Below are 14,540 nucleotides of genomic sequence, written 5' to 3' on the forward strand. Positions count from 1 at the left end.
CCTGTTTATTCGATCACCACAGACATTCTCAGACTGGAATACAAGCACCGGTGCAACTTAGAATGATATACTGCGATATGGTGCAACCGACGGCGCACTGATCTTGCGGTTTTATTGATACAAATAAAAGAAGCTACAAGTTGGATTCAGGGTAGCTGGAGGCCAGCCCTGCTCCCCCGGACTAGCGCCGAGTCCCGCAGGCTCGTATTCTAGGCTCTAGCGCAGGCTGCTAAGGCTGCCAGCGCATCGCTCAGCCTGACAGGCATATCCCTGAGTCTGACTTCTGCACGGGGCGGGGTAGATTGCAGTATGCCACCAGACGTCACAGCCACCGATGACAGAGCCGCCATGCATCAGACTAGTCCAGATTACTTATTGACTCATCCTGGAAAGACTTCGACCGTGGCTTCTCATACCTTGTGCACTTGCCTTCAGCTGTTGAGAATCTCCCAAATTGCCCGAGGACATGCCCGAGGACACCCACGAGGAGGCTGCTCCTGCTGCGGCAGGATCCACGGCGTTTGCACGGGCACTGGAGGAATACATTAACAAACCACGGTCAGCCAAGAGCAAAACCCCCCAGTTTCTCCGAAAGCTACAGGAGCAGCAACGGTCGGGGACACCTTTGACTGGAGATGTGATCAAGACAGACATCATCCAGTTGGAGCGCCAGGCGGAGGATCGCACAGCCGCTCGTGCGGCTCGTAAGATCCTGAGTCCTGTTGTACAGGTGCTTAATGCATACTCGGGGCTAGTCGACACCCTTGTCTCTGCAGACCCGATGCCCACCGCGATTATATGGGGCTGCTTAAGGGCGGTCATTGACTGCTCCCAACGGTTTCTCGAGCTGTACGAGAAGATCTCCGATCAGATCAAACAACTAAAAACACATCTCACGATTCTCACAGAATACGAGGAACTATTCGACCACTCAGCCACCATGCGGGAGCTATTGCAGGCATCGTACATTGACATTATTCGATTCTGGCGACGGGTCGATAAGGAATGCAATCGCTGCGTGGCTAATCGCGCCCTTCGAGCGATGACCAAGTTTAGTACCGACAAGCTGAATGGGATTGTCACAAGCATGGGAAACACTGCGGACTATATGAGCCGACTAGTTCCTGCCGTTCAAGAACGTATGGACAGGGGTGAGCGGGAAAACGCAGCCGAAGAGCGCCGAGTGGCCGGTATCGCTCGAGAGGAACAGGCAGCCTTCTTCAAGATGATGGCCGAAGAAATGGAAAAACGGAGGGAAGAAAGGAAAATCCAGAGGCAGGAAGACGTGCGAACATGGTTGCGGGATGGGTCCCTGCCGCTCAACGGGAGTAACTTTCGCCATCGCGACAACAAGCTCGCCCAACGAAGTCTGGATACGTGTGACTGGCTCTTCGAGCATGCAACTGTGAAGGAATGGATGGATAGCAACAGCCCAGCTTCTCAGTTGTGGGTCAAGGCGTCTCCGGGAGCGGGAAAATCGGTCTTGACTGCGTACGCGGTTGAAAAAACGCAGGCCATCGGCTCGGACAAAGCTGCCGTTATTTACCACTACTTCACATTTGATGAAGAGTTTCCCGCTCTGATGGTCTATCGTTGTCTTGCAGAGCAACTTGTGAATCGACTGGGAAAACAGACCGGTGACATGCCCAAAGAGATCCACAGATTCACACAGGAAGGTGCCACAACTGCCAACGTCGAAGACCTAAAGCAGGTGATCAAAATGCTCCTTGAAGAGATGAGCGTGACTTATCTCTTTTTGGACGGCCTTGACGAGGAGTGCGAGGTGGATAACAGGAAGCAGGAGCTGTTCAAAGTGCTAGACTTCTTTGGAGAACTCGGCCGCGAAAATCCAAGCAGCCTACGTATTTGGTACAGCTCTCAGCAGCGCACTTGCCTCGACTCCCAGCTGAAGTCTCTGCCGTCAATTGAGATTACGAAAGACTTGAACGGCCGCGATATTGAGCGATACCTGTCGCAAAAGATCGCAGACTTGGACAGCCTCGAGCTCGACCAAGGGTTCATAAACTTGATTCTTGGCGACTTGCGTGAGAAAGCCGATGGATGCTTTCTCTGGGCTTCCCTAATGTTGGACTCCATGTCGGATGCCGTAACACTGCAGATGATTCAGCGGGTAATTCAAGAAGGACTCCCTGAAAACTATGAGAAGTACTACCAGAGAAAGATTGACAGCATCCAGCCGTCTCTCCGGGAGTTTGTTTCGTATGTGTCTACTAGCCTGAGATAGACAACTTACTAACACAACTGTCAGGATCATTCTTTCCTGCATCGTGCATGCAAAACGGCCCCTACGTCTGGATGAGCTTTGTGAATGTACCGCGATGGTGAAAGGGCAGGAAGGACAGAATATCGACAAAAGTCAAAAGATCCTCAAGAAGAGTAAGGTTTTGGAGCTGTGTCAGCCTCTTGTGCAAGTCCAGGATAGTGATGGGCCAGACGGCAGGATTGCGATCTGTACTCTCACACACGGTTCCGTCAAGAGCTTTCTGCTGAAGAATCCTGATATTTTGAGACGCAACTCCAACCCGCCAGCATATGCTCTCACCAGCGACGTGTTGGCCAACATTTGCCAGAAATATCTCCTACAGCCCCGTTATCACCAGCTACTTGTTCAGAATGGGGAGACGTTTGTTGACTCGGATGGAGATGACATCCTAAACCATCATCTTCTTTCCTATGCCGCCAAGTACTGGGATAAGCACCTGGACAGCGTCGACTACTCCCTGTATGTTTGTCAGAAAGCATCAAAGTTCATCACAAGCCCGCAATTCTTCACCTTGTTGCAGATCCAGAGTTTATTCATTGACGGTAGGTTCATCAAGGCTTCTTTTATTGAAGATGATTAATTCAATCTTAGGCCAGTTTCGCTTCTGGTACAATAGCCTGCGCCCTTGGGCTGGGAGACACATCAAACGCGTGTTTCCTCACTGGCTGGATAACAATTGCAATGAGGCATTCTCGAAAGACTACGGGGTTTTTGTTGGAGAATGGGGACCCCTATTGGACGCTGAGACAAGCTTCATGGGCGCCTACAAAGGAGAGATGGATAGATGTTTCTTTGGGGCATTGGGATCTCACAACTTCCTTTACAATGGGCCTAGTCGCTACAAGAGTTTGATGTTTTCGAGCAATGATGAACCGATCAACCCCGTTCGATGCTTTGACGGGTTTGATGAGACCGGACAATGGCTGACGGTGCTGAAGCTACTGAATCTGTGAGTGCTTTTGATCTTCACGGATAAGAGAAATTAATGTTGAATAACAGGAATAATGACAACCTCGAGTTTCGCTGCGAACATTGGCGTCTGAGTGGTCGCCAATCCGAGCTTCAGAGAGCCCAGACGCTGCATACGTCCTCCTCATCCTGGCCTCTGTACGAATATCCCTTGACAGAGAATGTGCCTGGTCGACCTCGCCTGGTTTCATTTTCCAAGGACTTGCGATTCATGCGCATTGGGTCTCAGGTGTTCATGAAGGGAGCTAGCTACGAATACTCGCCCCTTCCTATATCCGATCCCAACGAAGATTATTTTGATGAGATGGCAAGCAGTGGCAATTTTATTGCGGTTTCAACAAGACGGCCACTCTCAAAGTCTGACATCAAGGTCCCAGAGCAAGCCACTGATGAAGTCAAAGTTCTGGACTATGCGGAAATTGCAATACAAGAATTAGAAGAGCAGGCGACTGAGATGGACCAGCAAACGTTGGCTGCCTCATCTGCCCCGGATAGCACGGCACCAACAACTACTGTTACGAAAGACAGTGACAACGATAGTGATAGCGGGACTAGTGACACAGATGTCACCTCTGCATCTTCATTGAAATTGGAAGATCCGGAGGACCTGCACGAGCCTAGCCAGAGAGATAAAGCCTTGGAACTTGCAACAGCGCAGTCAAGCTGTACGGACGAACTGCTGGAAAACTCTTCACAGTCTGCTGGTAACTCGGCATATACCTCCTGGAGTGAGGGCTCTACGAATCCCATGTCTGATGAGACGGACGATGAAGAGCAATGGAATGACTGGGATCACGAGCATCTGGATCCGGAGGAGCTCGAAATTGAGGACTATGGAAGCTTTATTGACAGCCAAAGTGGTGACGACAGTGATTCAGACAAGAACAGCCGTGCTCTAGCGCTAGATGCTGATATTAAGAGTGACCTTTCGGAATCAGACGCCGAAAGTGACGCATTGAAAGATCGGGATGACCTTTTGCCATCGGACAGCGATTCCGATGGCGCCGAGTCTAGTGTGGGTTCTGCGACGGAATACAGTGTTTCTGATGAGGAGGCCTCGGAAAATGAATATGGCGTCCAATTCGAAAACCTCATGACCGGCAACAGAACGACCAAGACTGAAGGAACTCGCCGCACGAGCATTCGGGTTTACGACGCTACCAGAAAGGAGCAAATCCCTGTTTTCCACTTCACATGTTTTATCAAGGGCAGCCTGTTCGACTCGCCTCCAGTATTCCATCCTTTGGTGCCCCTTTTGGTTTGGCCACTAGGGGATGGAGAGATCCTGTTTGCCAACTACCAGAAAAACAGCTACTTCACGCGGGGACTGTGTAGGTCAGGGACTCGCAGCTGCCACATCTTTATCAAGGCCCATTTCTCGCGTGACGGACGGCATCTCCACTTTGCCGCATTAGAGGCTCGTGAGGCTGCTAAGCAGGGTGATGAGCCTGGTTCGGTGTTGCTCAGCCTGCAAGTATCGACTCATCGATTGTCTGCTCGAAAGACAGCTAGCAGCCCACCTCGACTAGTTTCACGGACGACTAATGAGCTCGGCAGCACGCCCAAAGTCTTCGCATCGAATATGCCGTACTTCCTAACCTGGACTGACGCACACTTGTTCTTTACGCGCCGCGACGAGAAACTCGACGTCCTCCGGATTCCTCTTTTCCGGTCAGCCGACTCCAGCACAAAGACCGTTAATGTCTGCCACTTAAGAGAACCGATCTTTCTCCCCCGCTCAACCGAAGCACGAGATATGTACTTCTTCCCGGCACAGCAAAGTTCACCAAAGAGTCCTAAGAAAAAGGACACCAAAGCTACGTTGATTCTCGGCTCATACTCTTCTCTTCCGAGCCAGGGTGTCCTGGTGCCCCGGCATATGTGCTACCCTCCTATTGCAGTGTTTCTGCGCGAGGATAAGGATCTGGTCTGGACGTGTAAGGCCAGTACTGAAGAGACGCAACCGATTAGCTCGTGTGGTCGGTTGCGGGGGAAGTTTGAGTCGTTTGATCGGAATGAGGACTGTGATATTATTCCGTATTTGTTCTAATAGACAGCGGGTAGATAGTCAGTCTATTTACTTAATGCGGTGGTTTTCCTAGATGTTCGAGACTTTGGTAGTACATGATTTGCTGCTTTTATCTTGTTTCTTGGCCCAACCTCAACTTTTCAGACTACGTCATTCCACTCTTTTAGCCATTCAATCAGACTAGATACTGCATACAAGGACATTATTCGAAAATACATTTAATGCACATCCCAATGAGCCAAACCCCCTCCACAGAGATGACAGACAGACTTAGTCATCATTCAAGCGTTGGCTGTTCCATTAATAGACCTGATTTCACTCAGCCAAGCCTTCCCCAATCCGCAAACTCAACGAATGAAATAACTCACCGCATCGGTAATTTGGAGCGATACAGTTCCCGGGTTTAGGGTGTGGAACCCGACCCTGTCCATGTGGCCCGTGCCTCGTATCCTCGTACTTTAATTGCCGCACCGCGCGGGACATCTCCGAACCTACCCTATCCACGAATACGAATATACGAATATACGAATATACGAATATACGAATATACGAACAGCCCTAACCCAACCCAAAAATACATTACCTACATCCTAACAACCAGTCAGCTGCTTAAGCAGAAGAACTCCCCCTCTCCACCATCTCCTCACACTCCCACCCCCGATCCCCAACCCTAGCCCCCTCCCCAGACATCCCCCCCAACACCCTCCCCGGAAACACCACCCCCACCACCACCCCCGTGAGCGCCATCAACACCCCATCAAAAACATACAACAGATACTCCCGTCTCATAATAAACCCATCATTCCCCTCCACGAACTCCACCACCCGATACACGGAGCGAACGAGAATGAGTCCACACGCGATATATAATCCCCACATCATGTCGGTCCACGAATACCGACCTGTCTTCGCTGGGATGGGTGTATGCTGGTGGTGGTGGTGGTGGTGGTGGTGGTTTCTGACCACCCGGACATGAAACACCGACGCCACGATCACGAAAAATCCAAAGAAGAGTAATTGGATGGCTAGACCCCCGATCACGATGTGAGAGCCAGTGGTCATGGCGCTTTGTGTGCCGGCGGACATGTATCCGCCTCCTTTTGCGGGATTCTTATTAGCATGCGTTTCTATACAATTATGCAAGTATGGGATAGGGAGGATGGTATGGGATACCTCCACACTGCAACACGAACGAAACGATATCCCCCACGACAAAGACCTTTGTGAGCCAACGGACCGGGACGAGGGAGGTGGATTCGGCGTGGAGACGGGTGATGAGGCGGCCGAGGGTCATGTATATGGAGGCGGCGAAGAGGGGGGGCGCGACGAGGATGAGCATGGTTTGGATGATGTAGGGGGTTAAAGATTTGGGGGAGTAGTGCGAGAAGATGCGGGCGAGGTAGCCGACTGTTTCGACTATGGACAGAGATGGGGTTAGGATCTAGTTGGGTGTTTTGGGGGTCAAGTTGGGGCATACAGATAAGACCGAGGAGGAACGGGATGAAGAAGTATGTGCGGTGGTGAAGGACGCGGTAGAGGTGTAGAAGGGACAGGATGCCGAATATCGCGGTGAATGCGATGGCCGCGGCGAGGGAGGGCGTGTAGCGGTAGAGGACGAAGTCGATGGTGTTTGTGTCTGCCATGATGGTGGTCTGGCAGGATCCGTTGATGGGGATGTACTACAGGGCAGGAGGATATAACGGCTGCTTAAGTATGCGAGGTATTGCGGTGGCGGGTAACGATGTGGTAGTTGGCGTATCTACTTTAGATGGAAAAGTTGATTTGTAGAAGATACACATGTGGGTCATGGTGGAGATCGGAAAGACGAGGCTGAAATACGAATATGCGAACAAACGAGGATACGAGTGCGGTAGCCTCAGCTCAGCTGGATCAGGATCATACACCTATAGAGGCCTTTATTATAGATATAAACACCATCACATTACACGGTAGCAGCTCAATTGATACATTTGAAGCACCGTTAATGTCCCCCAATTACCGCCATCGGCCACGTCATCAGCGCCAAAAGCTCCGGATTGTTCACCTGCTCGACCAGGGAGAAGATCTTTCCGATCTCCGCGCGAGGACCCCGGTTGAAATACCAGATATTCTCGAACAGAGCCAGGGTGAGGTAGAAATGCGCGAGAATCACATAGGAGAACCCCTCGGAAATACCCACTTGCTCGCTGGGTTTCAGGCTGGCAATGAAAGTGTCTGACAGCATCGGCGGCCACGAGGTGATGGCGCTGTCTTCCAGGTCCATCTGGACATCCAGAGATGCGGAGCAGTCCCGTTCACTCTGCGAGAATTGAAACGCCTGTAGAACGCGCGTGTAGATCTCCGCTAAGCTATCGATGGTGTTGACATGGTCATGAAGAGATCCGTCGGCTACTTCGGGATGACCCTCGGCGGCGTCACCCAAGGCGGTTGGGTTGGAAGATAATCTGGCTGCGAACGAACGCAGCAGCTGCAAAGCGTGGGAGGCCCCTTGCGCAAATACCGACAGCATCGGAGAGCCGGTTTCCAGCCGTGGGAACGGGGATGCCGGAAGGGCCGGCAGAGCAGGCTTCCAGGTGCCGGTGGCATAGGTGTAGGACAACATGCTCCGCAATCTGCCGAGCTTTAGGGTAAACCAGTACTCGCCAACGATACTCGTCAGGCCGCGAACGTGATACAGCCAGTCCGTATATGGGGTACGAGGATCGGTGGCATGGATCAGGCCCAGCTCCGGGCTATCTAGGTCTCTAATGGAGATGGATGCGAATGCAATGGCCACAAGTAAAAGCGAACCACAGAAGACGTCCTCGGCCGTCGCCGGCGACAGGTCCGCCAAGGCCTTGCGGAATCCTTCCAGACCTCTCTGATGATGTTGAATGACTTGATGGTAGTCCAGCTGCGCGCCATGCTCCCCGATTCGGGGCAGCGGGGGGTTGTTATCTGTTCCTGGGGGGATCGAATTCGACACGTAGCCCTCATAGAGCGCATGCTCGCCGGCGAGCGTGAGGAGCAGATGCATGAGATACTCCCGCCGGGTGGCCATATCTGGGATCACTCGCTGCCAGACCTGTACGCGCTTCTCGTGGAGGCTCATTCGGGGTGAGGTGTGAATCATGAACCTCGTCAGGAGGCTCATGTCCGCCATATTGATTGGCTCTGGAGTCGTGGGCGATTCCGGCAGACGACATGCCGACAGCGGCAAGCCAATCTCTCGGTGAGGCGGAGCAATCCGTGCGGCTCCCTGGCTACTTGGGATGGTCAGCGTGTTGGATTCCACTCCTTTCCGACTGCTTACGTTGTGGGTGCGGCCGGGGGCCACGAGCACTGCTCCTCTCGAAAAGCGCATGACCCACAGATAGGCTGCACCTCATCGCACTGCGCGGGATGGGTCACTCGGTCTGTTCCAGTGGATCGAGATCAGGATGTCACCAACCTTGACCCTCCGCATCTTGCAAGTGTAACAACCCTTGCGGGACTTCTGGTGGCGCACGCGCCGCCGTTTCTCCCGGCGGGTACGCGAGGTGAGGTCCCGATCCTGGGGCTCCGACATTTCCGTCGCGGGCGGCGAGGAGCTATTCGACATGCTGGATGGGGAGCAGGCGTCGTCGGTCGAGGGATGATCGGATGGACTGCGTCGAGAATCGAGGGAGAGACTCGCCAGTCGTCGCGGGGGCGCTTCCTCCGCAGGCCCATACGGCACGCCAGGGGAGCCAGAACCGCACATCTTGTTGTTTGACATTCACCACAGCGGTAGGCAGGGGAAATCCAGCAAAAGTTAATGATATTGAAGCAATCCAGATCCCCGAGGATCATATAGCCTCCTGTTGTGAGGGGCGAGGCGGCAAAGGACTAACTACATGGCGCCGCATCAGGGCACCCCGAGCCCGATACGAATATACGAGGGATCCACATCCCAGCCAGGGGACGGATCAAAGCCTCGTCAATTCATATTTTTAGCCTCGTCAATTTATTCTTATAGTCTCGCCAACATGCCGGATACCTTGCTCATTCGATTCCTTGCTCATCAGTCACAATGAGCAGCAACAATGGCACCGACGCGACCATGTTCGCCTTCTACCGCTACAACCCTAGCATGGCCGGGGCCGTCATCTTCACCGGGTTATTCGCCCTGACCACCATCTGGCATCTTTGGCAGCTCTTTCGCACCCGGACCTGGTTCTTCATCCCTTTTACCGTCGGTGGCATCTGTGGGTATACCCCGATTCTCCTGAGCGGCACATGCTCATCTCCACAGTTGAAATCATCGGCTACTTGGGTCGCGGGCTGTCCAGTCACCAAACCCCCAACTGGACCTTGGGGCCATACTTGCTGCAGACTCTGTTTCTTCTGTTGGCACCAGCTCTTCTCGCGGCTTCTATCTACATGCTCCTCGGCCGCATCATCCTGATCCTTCGCGCCGAATCCCACGCCATCCTGAAGAAGAAATGGCTGACCAAGATCTTCGTCACGGGCGATATCCTGTCCTTCTTCCTCCAAGGCGCCGGTACATCCCATCCTTTCTCTCCCACCAAATACTGTATCTAATTATCTCCAGGCGGCGGCATCCAATCCAGCGGCAGTCTCAGCAGCATGAAACTCGGCGAACGCATCATCATCATCGGTCTCTTCGTACAGATCTTCTTCTTCGGCTTCTTCATCATCACCGCCGGCGCCTTCGACCTGAAACTAAAACGATACCCCATCCCCCGGGGCATGGATCCCCGGATCCCCTGGCGGAAACATCTGAACGTTCTCTATACCACGAGCTTCCTGATTATGATTCGATCGGTGTATCGCCTCAGTGAGTATTTGCAGGGTAATGATGGGTATCTCCTCCAGCATGAGATCTTTCTGTATATGTTGGATGCGGTGCCGATTTTTCTCGTCATGGTGGTGTTTAATTGGTTTCATCCGAGTGAGATTACCCCGTTGTTACGCGAGGGGGATTATGAGTTGCAGGGGGAGTATGGGAAGGATGGGGTTTTTGTGAGGTGATGGTGGATCTATAGATGTAGATATGCTGTTGGGGGTGTGTAATATAGCTGGCATTTATAGCGAACTGTACTTGATATATCGATTTATTGTTCGAACATGATGGGTGATTAGCTAGGTACGTGACTAACATTAAAGAGAGATAGTTATCATAGTGGGATCTTGACTGTATTGCATATCATGTCGAATGACTTCATCAGCTGCTTATTTAATTATCACACAACCACGTACGATCATCTCCAGTCTTCAGTCATAAGAACCCAGATCAACCTCACCACCAAGGCTATGCCTTCTCATCCCGGCTCGCGCAATTCGTCAAGTAAACCACCGTGCCACGAAATTCAATTCCATCGCTTCATCAGAGGGAAGAAGAGGAAAGATACAGGAAGACGGGCGATGTTCCATGGTCCAGTGATGTCACCCTCGCCTCGAACCCACGTAGCCAGCCTCTCAATCAAGGTTTAAATTCCACAGAGGTCGACAACAATCCCAACAAATGCTTTTTTGTTCTTAGCGTCAGGTTCGACAGGCTGGCTGGTTGATTGCGTGGTATGTCATCTATATGGGGTGGATGACTGAGTGAGACGCGGATTGTATAGCAGTGGACAACGAATAATGATGGGATGGTATTGACGTTTGGTTTGGCGAACCATGGTACCAACCAACGTTTCCTCGAAATTCAGGTGAGTCAACGGGGTGAGATAGGCGTCTTTTCTTCTTTCCTTGAGCTGTACCACACTAGTATACAGCAGTGGGTGTCGTCGACATGACAGTATTGCCATTACGCGAGGTGTGACGGTGCAGGTCTCGGGCAGGCCAGTCTTGGCGCTGGTGTGGATATACTTTGATTTAGCCATGGTGACAGACTTCCGCTGGACGATATAATATCCGATCACTTATGGCACATGCACTAGGCTGGAGATGGCAGTGTCAATCACTCCTCTGGGTCGTTATGTATGAGACGATATGTGCCGGACCCGAGTTGTTTTTGCAGTGCCGGGACACAGCGAGCGGATACTGCTAATGTCCAGGCTGGTATCGTGGTCGAGAAGTTCTCTATAGGTCAGATATGCAAAGCTTCGAAAGTAACCCACGGGACAGCATCCACAAGGAAATGCACGCCTCTTTCCACACCACCCTCTCAGTATGTTCACAGACACGGAAGGCAATAAAGAATAAAAACAGACGCCCAATCTGGGAAGAATAGCATCTGGACGCTTGGACAACGTCATGTCGATGGGACTATAAGACGAAGCATTCCATCATGAACTGCGGGAACTCATCTCGTCGCTGCTGTAGACAAGTTTGTTGATTCGCTCGTTCTCTGCATATTTGAGTGGTGATATCGAAGGATACGGGCACACCCTTGAGGGCTATCTTTCGTCCGCGTTAGTTCTGGATCTTTTGATCTGGCCATGCTTGAACTATAGGCTGGTGGGCGCCACATGGAGGGCTATGCTGAGATATGTAGAGGTTCCTTTATGGCCTCATGCTTGAGACGGTTTGGGCTATACGAGTGTTTGTCTCATGAATCAACCAATAAGGAAGCTGGCTCTTGGGCTATATAATCATCTGATCTTATCCCTATGTCCCGTGCCTGCTCTCTTCCTAAGTACATGGCAAACAAACGCTCTCTATATATGATTTACAGCAGCTATCGCGCTATGTGAAATATCCATCATAAGGGACGTATCGTCCTACATAGCAAGCATCCATCGGTGACCTCCTATATTATACGGCGAACCCCGATATAGGCCCCGACACTCGGCCGGTTCCTACACCTGTTGCACATGCCCCATTGTCCACCTTGATGGGACAAGTTATGTCCCGAGACTATCCCGACCATCACCATGATGCAATTAGCTCAGTCCATTCCTCAACATGTGCATGGAATATCCAAACTATAATGACGCGGCCTGTGCGAATCCTTCAACCTTTCTCAACCCTACCATCGACGTAAAATCTGGAACATTCCTGGTTCATGATATCAGGATTCGGTAAAAGTGACTCGGGCAGTAGGTCGCGTAGTCTGCATCTATAGCATTCATTTCCTTATAATTCGGATTCTCCCGCCCAGAGTATTCACTGGAGTTGATCATCTTCCATATCACTCATCGCAGTCGAAAAAGACAGTGACCATCATATAGCGTCTAACTGTGACAGCAACTCAGGCAGCGAAACATCATCTTTATTACCAGGTTTTGTCCCATTCGCCTACCTCATCTGTACCTCCGATATTGATAGTGATCCACTTTCATCATGGCGACTAGCTCTAATCTCATGTCTCTCCGCGATCTCATGCGGTATCATCGCGAGCTATTTGTCTGTCCGGTATTCTGGATTGCTCGCCATCTAGATCTCACAGGCTGTCGATTTGAACGCATTAAGAATAATGCAGCTGATGGCTCAGAAGAGGATACCAGGAGATCCTCCCGGGATGCCTTACTCATTGAACATCCCCTAGAGGACTGCTTTACTCCCACCGGAAGACACCTCTGGTTCATCAATACCCTCTTGTATAGGGGGTCCCCCTTCTATGAACACCGGTATGCCACCCCCCCCCCCCTCCATCTTCTAACCCCAGCCCCCCCTGTACACTTCTAACCCATCAAAGAAAAGGAACCCCCTTCTTCTTCAAAAACACCCGCATCCACCAACCACAATACACGACCTTCGTGCGCTGCGACCAAACCCCCGAGGATATTCTGCGCGGCTCCCCCCCCGTCGTCAGCTACTTCGAATACACGAGCGTGATCTATGACCGGGAAACTCGATTTTCCCTACCTCTAGATCCGAGTGGTCGTCCGGACAGCATTAAAGTGAGGATTAACCAGAAACTGGTTGCGGCAATCACGCCGAAGAAGTGGACGCAGGATCCGTATATCGTGTGTTTGTTGGTGGCGATGGCGCAGCATCAGGAGAAGAGGGTGGTGCTGAAGGAGGGGAATTTGGGGGCGTTTACGGTATGTCTGCTTTCTCTTCATTATTTTTTTTGTGGGTTGTTGGTGGGTTGGACTCTAATGTTGAGGTGATGTTTTAGTGCAGATTGTTCGTCACGAATGTGCTGGAAAGGAAGTATGTCCACTTATTCGAGGCGCGGATTAGCGTCGAGTTGATTGCGGCGCTGAAGGATCCGGATCGTGCGGCGAAGTATGTCGCGTGGCCGACGATTCAACATCGGAGGTTGCCTTATAAGCCGTATGAGACGTTTACGGAGCGGTTGGTGGCGGCATTGGTGGCGCCTGTACCGGGGTGGTCTGCAACCGTCACCGAGAGTAGAACTCGTGGTGGTATCATTCCTGCGAAAAGGAAGCGGGAAGAGGTGTGAGGCCGCTGAAAGAGGCGGTTGTGCTAGGCATCTTGACTAGTATTATCGGACTGTTGGATTCAGACATGTCTGACACGAGACGATGTCGGTAGGATATAGTACCATGCTGACGTTGGTTGCTTAGTCGGGGCTCTGTAGTCTGAAACAGGGAGTTTTCTGATGAGTACATGGCTAGTGTTCAATGGATCTGACAAGTCGATGCCAGAGATAAACGATTACATGCGTGTACTTGATTGATCAATTACATTAGAAGATAATATTAATAATATTTAAATCTCAGGCCGCAGGACAGGCCTCGATCGTCCGGTAAATGGTGGTATAGGTGGTGGACAGGACAGTAGTGACAGGATAGACGGTGGTTCCGAGAGACGCCGTCAGAGTGGTAGCATAGGGGGTTCTTTCCGCCACTGGGCAGTCGGTTACAGTGGAAGGACACTGATAGATTGTCGACACTCGAGTGGTATAGAGGGCTTCTGTAGTAATGGAGTCCCCTGAAGAGGCGTTGCTAGGAGAAATGGCGGGGGGAGTGGCCGTGATAGCCAAGGATGGTATCGCGGACGAAGCTCTAGACAACTGGGTTGCTGCCGAGGATGACGGTAGCACGGCTGAAGGAGAGTGTGCACTAGAGCTGCGGATCACTGAGCGGGTTGCTCCGGTGGATATACTGGCGGATGGGCTGCTTGTTTATTGCCGAGGACGAAGAAGGAATGAAAGGAGGACTGGAAGGAGCCAAGGATGGTAGCCTTGAAGCAGAAATAATCGAAGATGGCACAATCGCCGAAGAGATACTCGGTTGAGCTGCCGCAGAGCTGGAGGAAGTGACCTTGGACGACGACGGTGTGGATGTTGGGATCACGGATGAGGATGGTGTGAACGTTGAACTCATGGATGAGAACGGCGTGGGAATCACTATAGTTGACGTGTAAAGAACTGTATTGGTC

At 51.7% G+C, this 14,540-nt stretch overlaps 6 protein-coding genes across 6 annotated transcripts; 3 read left to right on the top strand and 3 right to left on the bottom strand.

The window, feature by feature from the left end:
- The first annotated feature begins 63 nt into the window (after window positions 1–63).
- On the top strand, window positions 64–5,483 carry BO80DRAFT_469213 (uncharacterized protein). The gene is made up of 4 exons (XM_025722992.1): window positions 64–2,220; window positions 2,270–2,826; window positions 2,876–3,233; window positions 3,284–5,483. Exons 1-4 carry the CDS (start codon window positions 467–469, stop codon window positions 5,301–5,303), a joined length of 4,689 nt encoding a protein of 1,562 aa, XP_025570016.1. The 5' UTR covers window positions 64–466; the 3' UTR covers window positions 5,304–5,483.
- Window positions 5,484–5,987: 504 nt separating this feature from the next.
- Window positions 5,988–6,925, bottom strand: BO80DRAFT_322364 (RTA1 domain-containing protein; the record flags this gene model as incomplete). The annotated part of the gene is made up of 3 exons (XM_025715145.1): window positions 5,988–6,379; window positions 6,456–6,698; window positions 6,760–6,925. Coding segments are annotated over 3 exons (801 nt in total), but the record flags the coding sequence as incomplete, so codon positions are not given.
- Window positions 6,926–7,196: 271 nt separating this feature from the next.
- Window positions 7,197–8,656, bottom strand: BO80DRAFT_497574 (uncharacterized protein). The gene is made up of 2 exons (XM_025724084.1): window positions 8,575–8,656; window positions 7,197–8,527 (listed from the first exon to the last, which is right to left on the bottom strand). Exon 2 carries the CDS (start codon window positions 8,422–8,424, stop codon window positions 7,264–7,266), a length of 1,161 nt encoding a protein of 386 aa, XP_025570018.1. The 5' UTR covers window positions 8,425–8,527; window positions 8,575–8,656; the 3' UTR covers window positions 7,197–7,263.
- On the bottom strand, window positions 8,512–8,902 carry BO80DRAFT_251478 (uncharacterized protein). The gene is made up of 2 exons (XM_025714646.1): window positions 8,575–8,902; window positions 8,512–8,527 (listed from the first exon to the last, which is right to left on the bottom strand). The coding sequence occupies exon 1, from the start codon at window positions 8,860–8,862 to the stop codon at window positions 8,647–8,649; it is 216 nt and encodes a 71-aa protein (XP_025570019.1). The 5' UTR covers window positions 8,863–8,902; the 3' UTR covers window positions 8,512–8,527; window positions 8,575–8,646.
- A 410-nt stretch (window positions 8,903–9,312) lies between these two features.
- Window positions 9,313–10,349, top strand: BO80DRAFT_486081 (RTA1-domain-containing protein; the record flags this gene model as incomplete). The annotated part of the gene is made up of 3 exons (XM_025723514.1): window positions 9,313–9,487; window positions 9,535–9,783; window positions 9,835–10,349. 3 exons carry the CDS (start codon window positions 9,313–9,315, stop codon window positions 10,272–10,274), a joined length of 864 nt encoding a protein of 287 aa, XP_025570020.1. The 3' UTR covers window positions 10,275–10,349.
- A 2,202-nt stretch (window positions 10,350–12,551) lies between these two features.
- BO80DRAFT_368183 (uncharacterized protein) lies at window positions 12,552–13,599 on the top strand (the record flags this gene model as incomplete). Its single annotated transcript, XM_025716327.1, has 3 exons — window positions 12,552–12,817; window positions 12,886–13,156; window positions 13,312–13,599. 3 exons carry the CDS (start codon window positions 12,552–12,554, stop codon window positions 13,597–13,599), a joined length of 825 nt encoding a protein of 274 aa, XP_025570021.1.
- Between the last annotated feature and the right edge of the window lie 941 nt (window positions 13,600–14,540).

Source organism: Aspergillus ibericus (genome assembly GCF_003184845.1).
Source record: "Aspergillus ibericus CBS 121593 unplaced genomic scaffold BO80scaffold_69, whole genome shotgun sequence".
Classification (NCBI taxonomy): Eukaryota; Fungi; Ascomycota; class Eurotiomycetes; order Eurotiales; family Aspergillaceae; genus Aspergillus; species Aspergillus ibericus.

Excerpts from the sequence above, each read along its gene's own strand:
- BO80DRAFT_469213 (XM_025722992.1), top strand. The coding sequence starts at position 467 with ATGCCCGAGGACACCCACGAGGAGGCTGCTCCTGCTGCGGCAGGATCC. Across the intron at positions 2,221-2,269 it reads TCTCTCCGGGAGTTTGTTTC|GATCATTCTTTCCTGCATCG; the intron begins GTATGTGTCTAC and ends CACAACTGTCAG. Across the intron at positions 3,234-3,283 it reads GTGCTGAAGCTACTGAATCT|GAATAATGACAACCTCGAGT; the intron begins GTGAGTGCTTTT and ends GTTGAATAACAG.
- BO80DRAFT_497574 (XM_025724084.1), bottom strand. The coding sequence starts at position 8,424 with ATGGCGGACATGAGCCTCCTGACGAGGTTCATGATTCACACCTCACCC.
- BO80DRAFT_251478 (XM_025714646.1), bottom strand. The coding sequence starts at position 8,862 with ATGTCGAATAGCTCCTCGCCGCCCGCGACGGAAATGTCGGAGCCCCAG.